Source organism: Pseudonaja textilis, chromosome Z, assembly GCF_049901715.1.
Source record: "Pseudonaja textilis isolate UNSWEBS1 chromosome Z, rPseTex1.2, whole genome shotgun sequence".
NCBI classification, from domain to species: domain Eukaryota; kingdom Metazoa; phylum Chordata; class Lepidosauria; order Squamata; family Elapidae; genus Pseudonaja; species Pseudonaja textilis.
Genome location: NC_142008.1, coordinates 4,088,413 through 4,104,836, shown reverse-complemented (window position 1 = coordinate 4,104,836; position 16,424 = coordinate 4,088,413). Strand labels below are relative to the sequence as shown.

At 42.3% G+C, this 16,424-nt stretch overlaps 1 protein-coding gene across 2 annotated transcripts in view; it reads right to left on the bottom strand.

Annotated features, from left to right (window-relative positions):
- Nucleotides 1-3,854: 3,854 nt before the first annotated feature.
- The window catches only part of VILL (villin like), a 70,296-nt gene continuing 57,726 nt past the window's right edge, over nt 3,855-16,424 (bottom strand). For both annotated transcript variants that reach the window (XM_087916494.1, XM_087916493.1), the window contains exons 17-20: nt 15,228-15,416; nt 13,872-13,940; nt 7,514-7,756; nt 3,855-4,350 (exon numbers count right to left, since the gene is read on the bottom strand). In XM_087916494.1, the coding sequence (XP_087772620.1) occupies nt 4,237-4,350; nt 7,514-7,756; nt 13,872-13,940; nt 15,228-15,416 (615 nt within the window). In that variant the 3' untranslated portion in view covers nt 3,855-4,236. The remainder of the gene's footprint in view (nt 4,351-7,513; nt 7,757-13,871; nt 13,941-15,227; nt 15,417-16,424) is intronic.

The window sequence follows — 16,424 nt, the reverse complement described above, 5'->3', positions numbered from 1 at the left end:
AAAATGACAAAAAACCATATAGATTTGAAACCAGAGATATTTTTATTGGGAATTTTACCTGATACATACAGTAAAGATTTAAAATATTTGATTGTAAATGTATTAACAGCAGCTAGGATTGTATTTGCTAAAAATTGGAAAAATGAGAAAATATCATCGCAGGAGGAAACCATTAAGAAAATATTGGAATGTGCTGAAATGAGTAGATTGACATTTGAAATTAGAGAACAAGAGGATAAACAATTTTACAAAATTTGGGACCTTTTCTATCAATGGTTAGATAATAAAATATAATATTAAAATATGTAGAATTTTAGAAAAAAAAGAATATATAAAGATGTATTTCTTTTCTTTTTTATTATTATATCTATAAAATATTTCTAGGATAGATTTGGGAGGATTATATGAATTGTTATAAAATAAACTAAGTAAATTATAGTTATCTCGCAAAGTATGAATGAACAAAATTGTAGTCAAATGATTGATTAATAATGATAATAGGGTATTTAATCTTTGATTGATAATATATTATGCAATGTAACTGTAATTGAGACTATGAAATGAATGCACAAAAAAATTGTAAACCAACCAACATACTGCTTGCACACTTATGGAAGAAAGTTGGATGCTTTTATGTTTGGTTTGTTTTTGTTTGTCTTTAAAAACCAAAAATATTACAAAAAAAAAAAGACTTGTGGACTTCAACTCCCAGAATTCTCCTAGCTGGATGGAGAATTCTGGGAGTTAAGTCCACAAGTCTTAAAGTTGTTAAGTTTAGTGACCCCTGCATTACATTATCTCTGGAGGACCTGCAGATCACATGCCCAATTTCCTTGGCATAATTACTAAATATATGTAGTTTGGCATAATACCACTATAAATGTTAAAAATTGAAAAAAATTAAATCCCATTCTAGCCTGCAGTAAGAATATAATTCCACCCATTCTTCACTCACCGTGACCTTCATAAAAGCCCAAGAAATCCTTCACAGCATCCATGGACCAAAAAATTCAAACCATATAAATCAGACTTCAGCGCGTTACTGAAACCCAACTGTGATAAAACCTTTCCTCATGTTGATGTAAATGATGGGGAAAAGGCAAAAAAAAAAAAGCAAAACCACAAAAACACTCTATTTTTTAAAAAAAAACAAGGCTACAGAATTATAATCCATTATCAAGATTGCATTTTTCATTGTCACAATTAAAATGGAACTTTAAAGAAAAATCTGTGTTTTGATGCCCGATTTCCCACCCCACACACACACCCATGCAATTTTCCCCTTGGCCCTCACTTTTGCAGAAATCCACCTGTCTGTTAGCAGATTCCCATATTTGGATTTCAAAATTAGGAGTTATTTCTTCAGGGGTTGGGATTTAAAATTCATGTGTCAATTTTTGGATTAACACACAATTCAGTGACTTCCATTACACCAGTATATCTCAACCATATCAACTTGGAAGATGAGGATACTTCAATTCCCATAATTCCCCAGGGAATTCTGGGAGTTGAAGTCCGTGCATGCTCAGTTTGCTGAGGTTGAGAAATATTGTTGGGAGATGAATTATCCAGTAGGATCCCCATGGGATCAAATCAGCTTATTTCACCATTACATGGCCAGAGAAAGGTGCAAAAGCATTGATTGAGCCATACTACACTCTTAATAAAAGTGACCTTTGAACTTTTGTGGTTCAGTCGCTAAGTTGTGTCTGACTCTCCGCAGCCCCATGGACCATAGCATGCTATCCCTTCCCATCCTCCATTGTCTCCTGCAGTTTTCCCAAATTCATCTCATCCTCTGCCGTCTCCTCCTTTTCACCTTCCATCTTTTCCAGCAACAGGATCTTCTCCAAGGAGTTCTTTCTTCTCACTCGGTGGCCAAAGTATTTGGGGGTTCAGCTTCAGGGTTTGTACTTCCAAAGGACAGTCGGGGTTGGTTTCCTTTAGCATTGACTGATTGGGTATCCTTGAAGCCTAAGGATCTCTTGAGAGCCTCCTCCAACATCACAATTTGAAAGCATCCGTGCTCAGCCTGCCTTCTAGTTTATGTGTCAACTTGTAAAACATTCCTACACTTGTTTCCAAGTTGCCATAAGAAAGACGGGGGGCAGAAGACTGGAGAAGCATAGGGCAAACGAACTTAGAAGTACATTTCAACCTGATCTTAAACAAGATTGTAGCTAAGCAACTGAAACTTGCCTGTGAAAAGCTTTAATTGGAGAAACGTGATGGATGACACCTAGCCCACGTACCTGCTTAATTGGAGAAGCTGATTTATGGGAGAAGCTGGGTCACAGGTGCTGTAATTACGTATACCGGAATTGACTTCACACAGATCATGCCAGTATGTCGCTCCTAGTGGATTCTTTGAAGTTTTTAAAGTTTGGCTCAAGGCTCATTATTTAATTAGGGCGATTGCTGGAATCCTGACATTATGAATTACAAACATCAAACATATCTGGAAGACATTAGATTAAAAATATCCAGGGGAAGTGGAGAGGGAGTGGGTATTTGGGAGTCCCAACATTTGGGGCTCTTAGGGTAGATAAGCTGTGAAGGAAAGAGAAATCCCATTGTTAGAATAATGACCAGGAAGCTTATGGAAAATATCTTTCAGGCTGAACAGCAGACTTTCACTGAAGGAAGCTGCTAACTAAAGGGGCAGTAGGTAGAAAGGCAAGTGCCATTTTTGTAACACTGGGAAAAGAGGAAATGACTTGTGAACAGGCCGTTATTGAGGAATATCCTGGTTTATGGTCAGGGTGAAGGCTTCAGTTCCCAGGGAGATAATTTAAAGAAAAATAATTTGGCTTTGTAAGAATGAGAGAGAATGAATTAACCACGATTTGTATGGAATGAAATTGAGAGACTTGATGTTACCTTTTCAGATAGTCCTCAACTTACAACAATTCATTTAGTGACAGTTCAAAGTCACCGAAAAAGTGACTTATGTCCGTTTTTCACAGTTTCAACCTTTGTAGCATTCCCGTAATCATGTGATCAAAATTTGGACATTTGACAATTGGCTCATATTTACGGCGGTCGCAGTGTTCCCGGGGTCATGCGATCCCCTTTTGTGACCTTCTGACAAGCAAACTCAATGGGGAAGCCAGATTCACTTAACAACTTATGTTGCAGTGATTCACTTAACAACTGTGGCAAGAAAGGTCATAAAATGGGGCAAAAGCAGAGGTGGTATTCAGCAGGTTCTGACCAATTCTGGAGAATTGGTAGCAGGAATTTTGAGTAGTTCCGAATACCACCTCTGACTGGCCCCACCCCATCTATTCTCTGCCTCCCGAGTCCCAGCTGATCTTTTGGCTGGGTCTCCTGGGTCGCCTTGCACAGGAGAATGGAGCTGGAAAGCAGGTTATTGGTGTGGGGAGGGAATGGGATTTTGCAGTATCCTTCCCCTGCCACACCCACCAAGCCACGCCCACAGAACCGGTAGTAAAAAAATTTGAATCCCACCAATTTTGAATTTTGACCAAGTTATTTAACAAATGTTTCATTTAACAACACAAAATTTGGGCTCAACTGTGGTCATAACTCAAGAACTATCTGTAATGTGCAAAACTGACCAAGGATATGTATTATCACCTAACTACAGGTTTCTGAGTCCTTTCCACATTTCTGTTTGGCATCTAAAAATATGTCTTGAGTTTTACTCAGTGCATTTCACTTCTCCCAATTCCAGCCCAATTTCAGACACGTAGTAAGTCAAATATTTTCACGTGCAATGATGCAACTATCTCTTTATGCCAGTCATCCCCCAAACGGTGGCTTCATTTTGCTTCCATTTATGTAGAACACCTAAATAAAATAATATTGTTTTAAAAAATAAACAACAACAATTGAGAGAAACCTTCGCTTATTTCTTGTGCAAATAATGGAACAATTTTTTAGTGGGGAAGGGGAAGTTACTGTTTTCCCAGTTGAGAAAAATTAGGAAATCATTTTCATTAAGATTATTGTTGACCATACAGATTTCTAGAAGACTTTATTTTTAAAATTGTCCTTTTGAAATTTGGGAATCTCTCCTCCAAGATCCATCTTCTTTCTGAGTCAGGAAGTCAAAACAGCCAAGATGGTATAGCCACCGAGCGATCGAAGTTCCATCAATTTTTTTACCTGCATTGACAGTTCTAAGATAAATTTGTGGCCCCATCTTAACCTTTGTGCCCTGCCTTGCAAACAATCCTGTTTTCAGGTGTCACCAACTATCCGTCCGTTTGTTCAAAACAATCCGAATTGTTTCTTCTCGTTTTGCTGTTTCCATGTAGGCATCTGGTAAAATGCATCTTTTGTCTTCCCAAAGATATCAAAAAATTCTGCATCAGATAGGAAGTACTGCAAAGAGAACAACAATAAAAAATATAACCCCCTTTATTGAGTTATTCTTCCTTTACTAACAAAATAAATAATAAGAGGTAGATCTTGACTTTCAACCCTTCATTTAATGACCATTCTAAGTCACAATGGCACTGAAAAAGGCGACATACGACTGTTTGTTCAGTGAGTTTTGCCTCATGTTACAACATTTCTGGGTGCAGTGATTAAGTGAATCACTCCAGTGGTTAAGCTAGTAATATGGTTATTAAGTGAATCTGGCTTCCCCATTGACTTTGCTTGTCAGAAATTTGCAAAAGGGGATTGTATGACTCCAGGACAATGCAACCGTCATAAGTACATGCCAGTTGCCAAGTGTTTGAATAGCCATCACGTGACCATGGGGTTGCAGCAATAGGCGTGTGAAAAACAGTCATGCCACTTTTTCCCCCCAGTACCACTGTAACTTTGAACGGCCACTAAATGAATGATGTGTAAGTTGAGGACTATCTGCGAATGATTCTCAAATTGGAACTTGGCTTAGCACACTTCTGGAGAGAGCATCTCCCTTGCTGAAACTGATAAGATGTTTCCTGGCTGCGTTAGAAAGAATGTCTTAAAATGCAGAACATCTTTGGGCCTTAGTTGGGGGTGGAGTTTTTGGAAGAGGATTATGTAGCATCCCTACAACTCCAAACTTTGAAAATTATGGTCCTTTCCAAAAATCAATATATCGGCCACATTCACATGCGCTATAAATGCTCTCCTAGGATGAACCCTGCACTCCACAAATATAGGGTTTTATTTTATTTTTTTATTTATTTATTTTGTCAGGCGTGTGTTAGATAACAGATATAAGTATAAACATGATTATTAATACCTGAAATGGATACGAATAAGATGGGAACAGTAGGACAGGGACGGTAGGCACGCTGGTGCGCTTATGCACGCCCCCTTACAGACCTCTTAGGAATGGGGTGAGTAGACAGTCTAAAGTTAAAGTTTTGGGGGGTTTGGGGAAGAAACTAGAGAGTCAGGTAGAATATTCCATGTTTTTGAGGTTTTTTTTGAGTATTGAGTTTGTATCTAGGAAGGGTTCTCCTTCAGAATTTGGAGGTGGCCCCTAAATCAAAAGATTCTCCGAAGACAATTTTTAAATTCTATTATACCTCTGGAGATTTTCAGTCATCCAGGGCATAGTTGTCTCAAAGGTGCTTATTCAAAAGGCAATTGGACTTTTTTCAACCTTAAGGAAGAAGAAGAAAAACATGTTTTGCTTCTCATTCCAGGAGCTTCATCGGTTTCTGATGACCGGGGGTGGAGGGGGATGGAAGGATGGGTGAGATACCATTTTTAGGATAGTCCTGTTTACTTCACAATTTTTCCCCTGTCACCAGTGGTGGGATTCAAATTTTTTTACTACTGGTTCTGTGGGCATGGCTTGTTTGGTGGGTGTGACTTGGTGGTCATTGCGTCACCTTGCTGAAAGTGACGTCAAGTTGGGCCACACCCACTCAGTCACACGACCGATGCTGCAGAGACAGGGTGATTTCCTACATACCTTCCCTCCCCCTCTGACCTTGGGCTGACAATAAAAAAAAGCACAACCAAAGATCGCGACTGCCTGCCGAGTCGGCCTGCTCTCCTCTTTCTCTGCCTGTTTGTTCTGTATGGCCGAGGAGGAAGAGAGCAGCCGGCTTGTTGGGGAGGCTTCTTGTGCTGCGAAAGAGGCGGCATGCTTTTTTTTGGTGGGGCTGGACTCCAGCTGCACCGAAAAAAACATGCAGCAGCTGCAGGCATCTCGCAACAAGAGGGGGGGCAAGAAGCCCTGGGAATCCGCCCATCTGCTGGCTTGCCGGACCGGGCTAGGCTGGAAAAGCCGTGTCCGCCGGGAGAAGGAAGAAAGTGTGCTCCGGGAGGGCGAGCAGGTTGCCGGATGTCCCGGGGCTGCTGCAGATGCACACTGCATGTGTAGCAGATGCACACACAGTGCGCATGTGCAGCAGCTGCAGGACATCTGCCCGAGCTGCACTGCAGCCACCACATGGTAGAGAAAGCTAGGAGAGCAATTGGGGCAAGGGAACGACCGGGCGACTGGGTCAAGGGCGTGGCCAGCCAGAGGTCGCCACCAGTTTGGTGACCCATGCCAAAGCAGTGCTACCGGTTCTCATGAACCGGTGTGAACCGGTTGAATACCACCTCTGCCTGTCACCTGAGGAAGCCTTCTCAATAGAGAAGTTGGCACGGCCCTTTTCCAGAGGCTACCAGACTAGAACTGCAATCATTAACTCATATGTTGTGTGTGAAAAAGACTCAGATATATCATTGTGGGGTGCTTGGATGTTTTCTTGCTTCATTCCTGAACTAAGTAATATCATCATCAGGAGTGGAGTTTGCAGAAAGGAGGAGGAGGAGGAGGAGGAGGAGGAGGAGGAGGAGGAGGAGGAGGAGGAGGAGGAGGAGGAGGAGGAGGAGGAGGAGGAGGAGGAGGAGGAGGAGGAGGAGGAGGAGGAGGAGGAGAAAGCAGAAGAGAGGAAGAGGAGGACTGTGGGGTGTTCTTTGAGCTTGGTTGTTTTCTTGCAGATATTTCAGTACTGAACTAGGGAACATCATCAGTGCTAGAAGGGAGTGGAGTTTGCAGAGAGGAGGAGGAGGAGGAGGAGGAGGAAGCAGACGAGAGGAAGAGGAGGACTGTGGGGTGTTCTTTGAGCTTGGTTGTTTTCTTGCAGATATTTCAGTACTGAACTAGGGAACATCATCGGTGCTAGAAGGGAGTGGAGTTTGCAGCGAGGAGGAGGAGGAAGAAGAAGATTGTGGGGTCTTTGGGGTCTTCTGAGCTTGGTGGTTTACTTGCAGACGTTTCATTACCAAACTAGGTAACATCATCAATACTCTGTAAGAACACCACTAAGCTCAGAGAACTCCGAGGAATCCAGGGTTCAACCCCGAGCTACAAATATTCTCTTCTATAGATGTTCCATTTCTGAAAGAGTCAACAACACTCCCCAAACCTAGCCACGGCCTCTGCAAAGAACAAGAAGACCTAGGTACCTTCCCTTGTTATTATGATGCAGTGCATGGGCTTCTTAGGACAAACATCTAGGGAACATCCCCCAAATTGCACATTGTACATTGTGTGAAGAACCCACCATTGCATAATGCTAATCAGGACAGCCCATCCTACCTCCTTTTTGGTGGGATCCACACCTTCCGGAAGCTCATCCACCGTCTTGTTAATCAGCAGATCTCTAGGGAATGTACCGATCTCATTTGCTTCTTGCAAAGTTGTGTTGGTGTTGGAACAGTTACTACTGTGAGTAAGTGTTTGGTTATCCTGCAGACTTGACTGGGCTTCTGAAATCTCTGCATTGGCAGTGACAGGCTTATTGCTGGAACTTCTGTGGCTGAAGTTAGCATTTTTCAGATCCTGTCGAAATAAAGGAAAACTTGTGAAATGGAGGGACACTTTGTACATTACTTGGCAGAGGAATTTTATCTACCTCGATTAATCTCAGTTGATCAGATGTAAAAATGGAATAATCAGGAATATGATGCCATAAAAATGAAATCCAACTGAAGGCTTCTTCTCAAGAGTGGGATTCTACCGGTCCGGACTGGTTCTATAGAGCCGGTTGTTATGATTCTGTGCAATTCAGAGAACTGGCAAATTGTGCCCCTGGCTGTCTCCTCTCCTGCCCTCCCTGCCCCGTCAATCCTTATTGAGCATGCGCGACATTGCTGACTGCATTCTTCCCCGCCCAGTTGCTCTTTAAGGTATTTCTTTTTCTTCTTCTCCCTCCTGATGTTCAGCTGTTCTGATGATCAGCTGTTCTGATGATCAGCTGTTCTGATGATCAGCTGTTCTGATGATCAGCTGTGCAGGGATCCCCTTCGCTGTCTTACTGCTTCACCCAGGAGGCTTTCCTGAGGCCCATGAGGCAAAAAACAGGGGGGATGCACTGCAAAAAAAGAAAAGAAAAAGCCATGCCCACCCAGTCACATGGCCACGCCCACCTAGCCACGCCCACAGAACCAGTTGTTTAAACATTGAAATCCCAACCCTGATTCTTCTTCCCTGGGCCTTGCCTGGGACAGTGATTCAGTCAGTCATCTTCAGCAACCTGAAAATGTGCGGACTTCAACTCCCAGCATTCCTCAGTCAGGCTGACTGGGGAATTCTGAGAATTGAAGTCCACACATCTTCAAGTGACCAGTCATTGAGACACAATGCCTTACACACACACACAACCTATTAATGGTGTCACTTGGCGGAAGTGAAACTCACACAATGAGACAGAAACCAAGATGATACCTGGCCTACACTTTCAACCCAACCCTTATAACTTTAGCAGCTCACCCCACCAAAGTAAACACTTTCCTTAACAAGGCAAAATAAAGCCAGACATGTCAGAGAAAGATTAATTACAAAAATATTATCTAAAATTGAGCGTGGTGGCAAGGATGTGGGGAGGGACGGTCGGGAAACTTCATGTTGCTCATCTTTCGCTAGTTAACCTAAACATTTATTTATTTTGCTTAATAGTTAATCCAGACCTGGGTTGAAGGAATGGGCAAATCAAGAGTCTATTTTATTAAAAGTTCTGCAATTGATACGATTTTGTGTGCTCAAGACCTGTTACGAGTTTACCTGCTCTTCTGCCTACTTCTTATGTAGTAGTTGTCAACCGTATGTGGACTTCAACTCCCAGAATTCCCTAATCAGCCTGCATGGATTTCAACTCCTACGATTTCCCAGTCAGCCTGGGTGGATTTCACCACTACAACCCAGTGCATGCGAAAACAATTAGGCACAAAAATAGTTTTCCCCCTGTGCGAACATACTGCTGGACACCTCATTCCCCTAGCACTGCCTTAGGCCTAAAGATATTTACCCATAATTTGCCAGCAAGTCTTGGTGGACTTCAACTCCCAGAATTCCCCAGCCAGGAATTCTGGGAGTTGAAGTTTACACATCTTAAAGTTGCCAAGATTGAAAAACGCTGCCCAATTGGGAAATAGGGAGAAGAATCCCTCTTGTTATTAAGTACCTTTATTCCTTCATGAGTTCCCATGTTTTTCATTTAAATCTACCAAAATTAGCTCCCTTCCAGGAGCTTGGCCAGTGTCAGATAACTGATAATCAGAGTTGGAAGGGACCTTATAGGTCATCTAGTCCAACCCCCCGCCCAAGAAGGAGACCCTACACCATTTCTGACAAATGGCAGTCCAGCCTCTTCTTGAAAGCCTCCAGTAATGAAGCTTCCACAACTTCCAAGGGCAACTTCTGTTCCATGGGTTGATTGTTCTCACTGTCAGAAAGTTTCTCCTTGTTTCCAGGTTAAATCTCTCCTTGTTCAGTTTCCATCCATTATTCCTTGTCTGTGTCATGTGATTAGGAAGCAGGAGGTTAAAACATATGAAGGTCCAGTTAGTATAATGAAAAGAAGAACAGGGGGTGACATGTGTTCCAATATTTGAGGGGCTGCCACAGAGAGGAGGGGGTCAAGCTATTCTCCAGAGCACCTGAGCGCAGGACAAGAAGCAACGGATGGAAACTAATCCAGGAGAGAAGCAACCTGGAACTAAGAGGAATTTCCTGATAGTAAGAAGAATTAATCAGTGGAACAACCTGCCTCCAGAAGTTGTGGATGCTCCAACACTGGAGGCTTTTAAGAAGAGATTGGATCAACCACCTGTCTGAAATAGCATAGGGTTTCCTGCCTGAGCTGGGGGTTGGACTAGAAGACCTCCAAGGTCCCTTCCAGTTCTTTTATTCTATGTTCTATGTGTGAAAAATTGATCAAAGCCTTTGGGAGCTCAAAAAAGAGAAATTCAAGTGCTTGATTATGCACTATGGGATTCAAAGAATCTTAGGGCTTGTCAACATTTCAGGGGGAAATTATGTAACCATTGCAAAAATAACATACTAGAAAATCAACACGCTTTTCATCTTGGAGACCTTTAAGGTGATTAAGAGTACTCCTGAAAATAGATACGATGCAGCAGACTGGAGCTTTGCTTTTCAGAATATTGGATTTCTAGTTCTTTTCTTTTTCTTTTTCTTTTTCTTTTTCTTTTTCTTTTCTTTTCTTTTCCTTTTCTTTCCTTTCCTTTTCCTTTCCTTTCCCTTTTTCCTTTCCTTTCTTTTTTCCTTTCCTTTTCCTTTTTCCTTTTCCTTTCGTTCTTTCCTTTCCTTTTCCTTTCCTTTCCTTTTCCTTTTTTTCCTTTCCTTTTCTTTCTTTTTTCCTTTCCTTTTCCTTTCCCTTTCCTTTCCTTTCTTTTTCCTTTCCTTTTCCTTTTTCCTTTTCCTTTCGTTCTTTCCTTTCCTTTCTGGATTAGCAAAATAAAAACATAGAAGGAATATATGTTAATTGAGGCAGCCTTGAAGTACTCAGCTCTCAGTAAGCTTTATCTTAATTTCTATCACAAGGTAACTAATCTTTCATTTTATTAGGACTATAATTCTTTCTTAAAGATAGAAACTCTACAAGTATGGGAAAGTAAGACTTGCTAATCATGAATATCTCTGCTTACATCATCTATGACCTATGCATATGTATGAAAATATCTTTTTCTCTTCCTTTCCTGAAATATAAAAACATGAATAGATCTTTTGGTCTGTAGGGGTTCCTCTCTTTATTTTCCAGAGAATATTCTTCCAGTGCTCACTGAATGAATGGATGGATGGATGAGCAAATGAACGAATGAATGAACAAAATACTACATTGAGCCTTTATTATTGAAGGGTCTTTGGTGTTCTCTGAACTTGGTTGTTTTTCTTGCAGATGTTTCATTATCTGAATTAGACCTAGTTTGGGTCATGACATCTCTGCAAGAAGACCACTCTCTCATTAGAGCTATAAATATTTTCCTTTATTGATACTTCATTATTGATTTGGGAGTCCTGCTTTTGAATTTCATATGTGCTCTTGGCTTGTAGACAGAACTGGAGTGAGTTTGTAGGAACAACAATAGCAATAAAGATTAAGACTTGTATACCACTTTACAGTGTTTTACAGCCCTCTCTAAGTGGTTCACAGAGTCTTATCTTGGTCCCTGATGCAATACAGATACAGATACAGATAATCAGAGTTGGGAGGGACCTTGTAGGTCATCTAGTCCAACCCCCCTCCACCCAAGCGGGAGACCCTACACCATTTCTGACAAATGGCAGTCCAATCTCTCCTTGAAAGTCTCAAGTGATGGCGCTCCCACAACTTCTGAGGGCAAGCTGTTCCATTGGTTGATTATTCTCACTGTCAGAAAGTTTCTCCTTATTTCCGGGTTAAATCTCTTCTTGTTCAGTTCCCATCATTTCTTGTCTGGCCTACAGGCACTTTAGAAAATAGCTTGACCCCTTCCTCCCTGTGGCAGCCCCCCAAATATTGGAAGACCGCTATCATGTCTCCCCTGGTCTTTCTCTTCACTAGACTAGCCAAGCCCAGTTCCTGCAACCGTTTGTTGTATGTTTTAGCCTCCAGTCCCCTAATCATCCTGGTTGCTCTTCTCTGTACTTTTTCTAGAGTTTCAACATCCTTTTTTATAGTGTGGTGACCAAAACTGGATGCAGTACTCTAGGTGTAGTCTTACTAAGGCTTTATAGAGTGGTATTAGTACTTCCCTTGATCTTGACTGTATCCCTCTGGTAATACAATTTAGGATTGCATTAGCTTTTTTGGCTGCTGCTGCACACGGCTGGCTCCTATTTAGCTGGTTGTCCACTAAGACTCCAAGATCCCTCTCATAGTTACTGCTATTGAGCCTGGTTTCACCCAATCTATATGGGTACTTTTGGTTTTTCTTGCCTAACTGTAGGACTTTACTCTTCTCTATATTCAATTTCATTTTATTACATAGGGCCCAGTGTTCTAGTCGGTCAAGATCCCTCTGGATCTTGAGCCTATCTTCTTGGGTGTTAGCTATTCCTGCCAGCTTAGTATCATCTGCAAATTTGGTAAGTTCCCCTTCTATTCCCTCATCTGTCATTAATGAAGATATTGAAGAGTCCTGGGCCTAAGATGGAACCTTGTGGCACCCCACTGCTTACTTTCCCTCCATGTGGACTTAGACCCATTAAGGACTACTCGTTGGGTACGGTTTGCCAGCCAGTTGCGAGTCCATCTAATGGTGGTGCTATCTATCCCACTTTTTTCTAGTTTACTAAGAAGTAGGTTGTGGTCTACTTTATCAAATGCCTTGCTGAAATCTAAATATATTATGTCCACAGTATTTTGCTGGTCTACTAATTTAGTTAATTTTATTGAAGAATGAAATGAGGTTGGTTTGGCATGATCTGTTTTTAACAAACCCATGCTGACTGCTAGTTATTACTTTACTTGTTTCTAGATGTTGGCAGGTCTGTTTTTTTATTAGCTTTTCCAGTATCTTCCTGGGTATTGATGTTAGGCTGATTGGTCTATAGTTTCCTGGGTCTGTATTTTCCCCTTTTTTGAAGATGGGAACCACATCAGCTCTTTTCCAGTCCTCTGGTAGTTCTCCGGTGCTTCACAATTTTTGAACGATTATGATGCAGTGGTTCTGAGATGACCTCTGCCAGCTCCTTTAAAACTCCGGTGATTTGTTTTCATCAAGATCAGACAGGTGTTCTCTTACTATTTTTTTTGCTTATTTTAGCTTTTATTTCTGGTTTGTCTTTTACAGTTATGTTTTTGGTGGGTTGAGCTATAGTTTCTTTTTGCGTGAAGACGGATGCAAAGAATGAGTTCAGCAGTTCTGCTTTCTCTCAGTTGCCTGTTACTTCCTTGCCGTCTTCTCTCTTTAGCAGACCGACTATTTCCTTGATTTTTTTCTTGTTATGTACATGTTGGAAGAAACTTTTTTTTTATTATCTTTGACTTTTGTTCCAAGTCTTTGTTCATTCTGAGCCTTTGCTGTCCTGACTTCGTCTTTGCAGATTCTGTCTATCTGCTGATATCCTGCCTTAGTTATTTGTCCTTCTTTCCATTTTTTGTACTTGTCCTTTTTTTTTCTTTCAATTTGCCAGAGAGATATTTGTGCAGCCATGCTGGTTTCTTCTTGGATATCTTATTATTCTTTCTCAGTGGTATTGTGCTGGTCTGGGCTTCTATGATCATACTTTTTAGAGTTTCCCAAGATTCTTGAGTTGTTTTCCCCTTTAGGATTTTCATCCATGGAACCTTTCTCAAGTTCTCTCTGAGTTTATTGAAATCAGCTTTTTGAAAATCCGAGACTCTGGTGTCATTATGTTCTGTTGCTTGTGTTTGCATCAGCCTATTGCCCCCAACAATCTGGATCCTCAGTTTACCCACCTCAGAAGGATGGAAGGCTGAGTCAACCTTGAGCTGGTCAGGATCAAACTGTTGGCAGTCGGCAGAGTCTGCCTGCAATACTACATTCTAACCACTGTGCCACCACAGCTCAATGGCTCGACAGTAATGCTGATGGAGAACTTGTCCTTGTTCAGGTATCCCCTAATTCATTTGCTTTATATGTGAGACTCCAAATTCCTGGAAGGAAGCAACCCCCAGTTCCCACCTCTGCAGTCCATCAGGCGTACTCACCATCGTAATTTCTGATATGGCAGATACATCCCCTAAACTACTCTTCATCTGTTCATAAGACTTCCCATCCTAAAAGAGCACAGAAGGGATCATGGTTTAGGAAATAAAGGGATGATTAAATTAAGCCGTATAGCACTGTTGCTGGCATAAATCTGAAAGAAACTTTCCAGAGGCAAGGAAATGGGAATTGTACAACCAGCTTGTCCTTCAATCTAAAATATGTTTTTAATTAACATTTTCTCAGCCCGTTAACTGTATCTTTCTTTTAATTACACCGAGGTTGGACTATTGCAATGGTTTTGTGGATTGTACATGTTACACTGTGCAAAGTGTAACGGGTACAAAATGATTAAACTATATTCAATAATATCTGCAGGAACTATGTTGAGAAAGGAGGAAGGAAGGAAGGAAGGAAGGAAGGAAGGAAGGAAGGAAGGAAGGAAGGAAAGAAGGAAGGAAGACAATGAAAGTAAGAAGGCTTGAAGGGAGGGAGGGAGGCTGTGTGGAAGAAAGGGAGGAGGGAGGAGAAAGGGAGAGATGGCTAGAGGGAAGGAGGAAGGAAGATGAAAAAAGAAGGGAGGGAGGAAGGAAGGAAGGATGATAGATGAAAGAAAGGTTTGAAGGGAGGAGGCTGTGGGGAAAAAAGGAAGGAAGGAGAGAGGAGAAAGGGAGAGATGGATAGAGGGAGGGAGGTGAAAGAAAGAAGGAGGAAGGCAGAGAGGGAGGAAGAAAGGAAGGAAGGAAGATGAAAGAGGCAGCAATGGTTGGAGGGTCAGAGGGTGGGAGGCAGGAAGGATGAAAGAAAGAAGGATGAAGGGACGGAGGCAGGGGGAAAGGGAAGAAAGAAGGGAGGAAGAGGGATGGATGAATGGAGGGAGGGAAGAAGAAAGGAAGGATGAAAGAAAGAAGAATGAAGGGAGAGAGGAAGAGAGGGAGGAAGATTTCCAATGCTTCTTGCCAGACTCCCACAAAGAAACTCAATGGGGAAGCCAGAAGGAAGTTAAAAGTGCTTCTCTCTTCTGCTGTGTCTTTCTTCAGCCTTACTCATTCTGTTTCTCTATTTAGGTGAGGAAATATCTCTGAAACCCTGACCCAATGGGGCATGGGCTGCCTACTTCATGATTAAACCTACATTTTCTTCTTCAATTCACCTTTTCCTTCTGATCTTAGTTTCACAGCTGCGTTGCAACCTTCCCTTGGCCATCGTCATCCTCAGGTGGGGCTACATACACAACTGGCCTCCATTGCCCATCACAGTTTGCAAGACTTGAGTTTTCAACAAGATACAAGAAAGGGGAACGGCATCCAATTTTGACTAAACATTCAGGTAGCCCCCCAAATTATTTTTGGACTTACGCTCCACTTGTAAGGGTCCCAGGCAGTGAACCAACCGGTGAAGTTCAGGGGCTCATGACCTTGTTTGACGGTGATGATTGGGGTTGCTACGTCTCTCCCCGCTGGGTGGTTCTTCAAATATTCTTTGGCTGCCGAAACGGACTCCGTCTTTTCATAGCTGTTGGCGGTTTTCCCAACCCAAAGGAAAATCTGAAGGAGGGGAAAGAGGAAACAGGTCGGAAGGAAAAGAGCTAGAAAGCCCCGAATCGAGACGTCGGTTCGTGAAGCCGTTTCATTTGAAGCTGGGAAAAAGAGGGTCCTGTCATCACCACCAGGTGGCGCTAATAATACACATTTTTAGGGCAAACTCCAATACGGGAGGTTCGTTGGCTGACTGTTCCGATGTACAACAGGACTGGGAAAAGTGACGTATGGCTGGGGCTGGGCTGCTGGGGGTTCGCAGGGGTTCGGGAGAGCACCTAGCTAAGATTCTGCGCAGTTCAGAGAAACCCCACCCCCCCATATTCCACTCCTGCCTGGCCCTGCCCACAGCACCCTTCCCGGAGTCCCCATGCGGCCCGTTTTCAATGCAGGTAAGTGCAGGGCACGCAGCAACTGGGCAGAGAACCCGTTCCTAACATTTTTGAAGCTCAACCCTGCTTATGGCTGTTTTTTTTTCCATTCCAACCTTTGCAGCATCCTCTGCCACGGTCACCCGATCAAAATTCTTGTGCCACTAGTTCATAGTTGTGATGGTCGCAGTGTCCCCGAGGTCATACGATCCCTGTCAACTCATAAAATATTTCTGTGGTCTTTTTAAGAGTTGCCAACAGAAAAGGATCGGGGAGCAGTGCATCAGCTTGCAAAACCGAAACTACATTCCATCAATGTTTTCAAAGATAGTTTCCAGGTGACTGAAGTTTCTGCTGTGCAAAATTCTAGCTGGAGAGCATGATGGATGACTCTTGGCTAGGGATGTGTCCCATTGGAGAATATACCCAAGGGGTGGGGGAAAAAACAGGGTCAAGGTTGACAGTGAATTATGTGTCTCAGAGTCGGCTACACCCAGGCAATGCCGGCATGTTAACTCTCAATATATCCTTTTTAAGTTTTGGAAGTTTGGCTTGAGACTCATGATTTAAATGGAATCCTGACAATCCTCCTTTTGCGACTTTCTGACCAACAAAATCCACGGGGGATCCAGATTCACTTAACAGA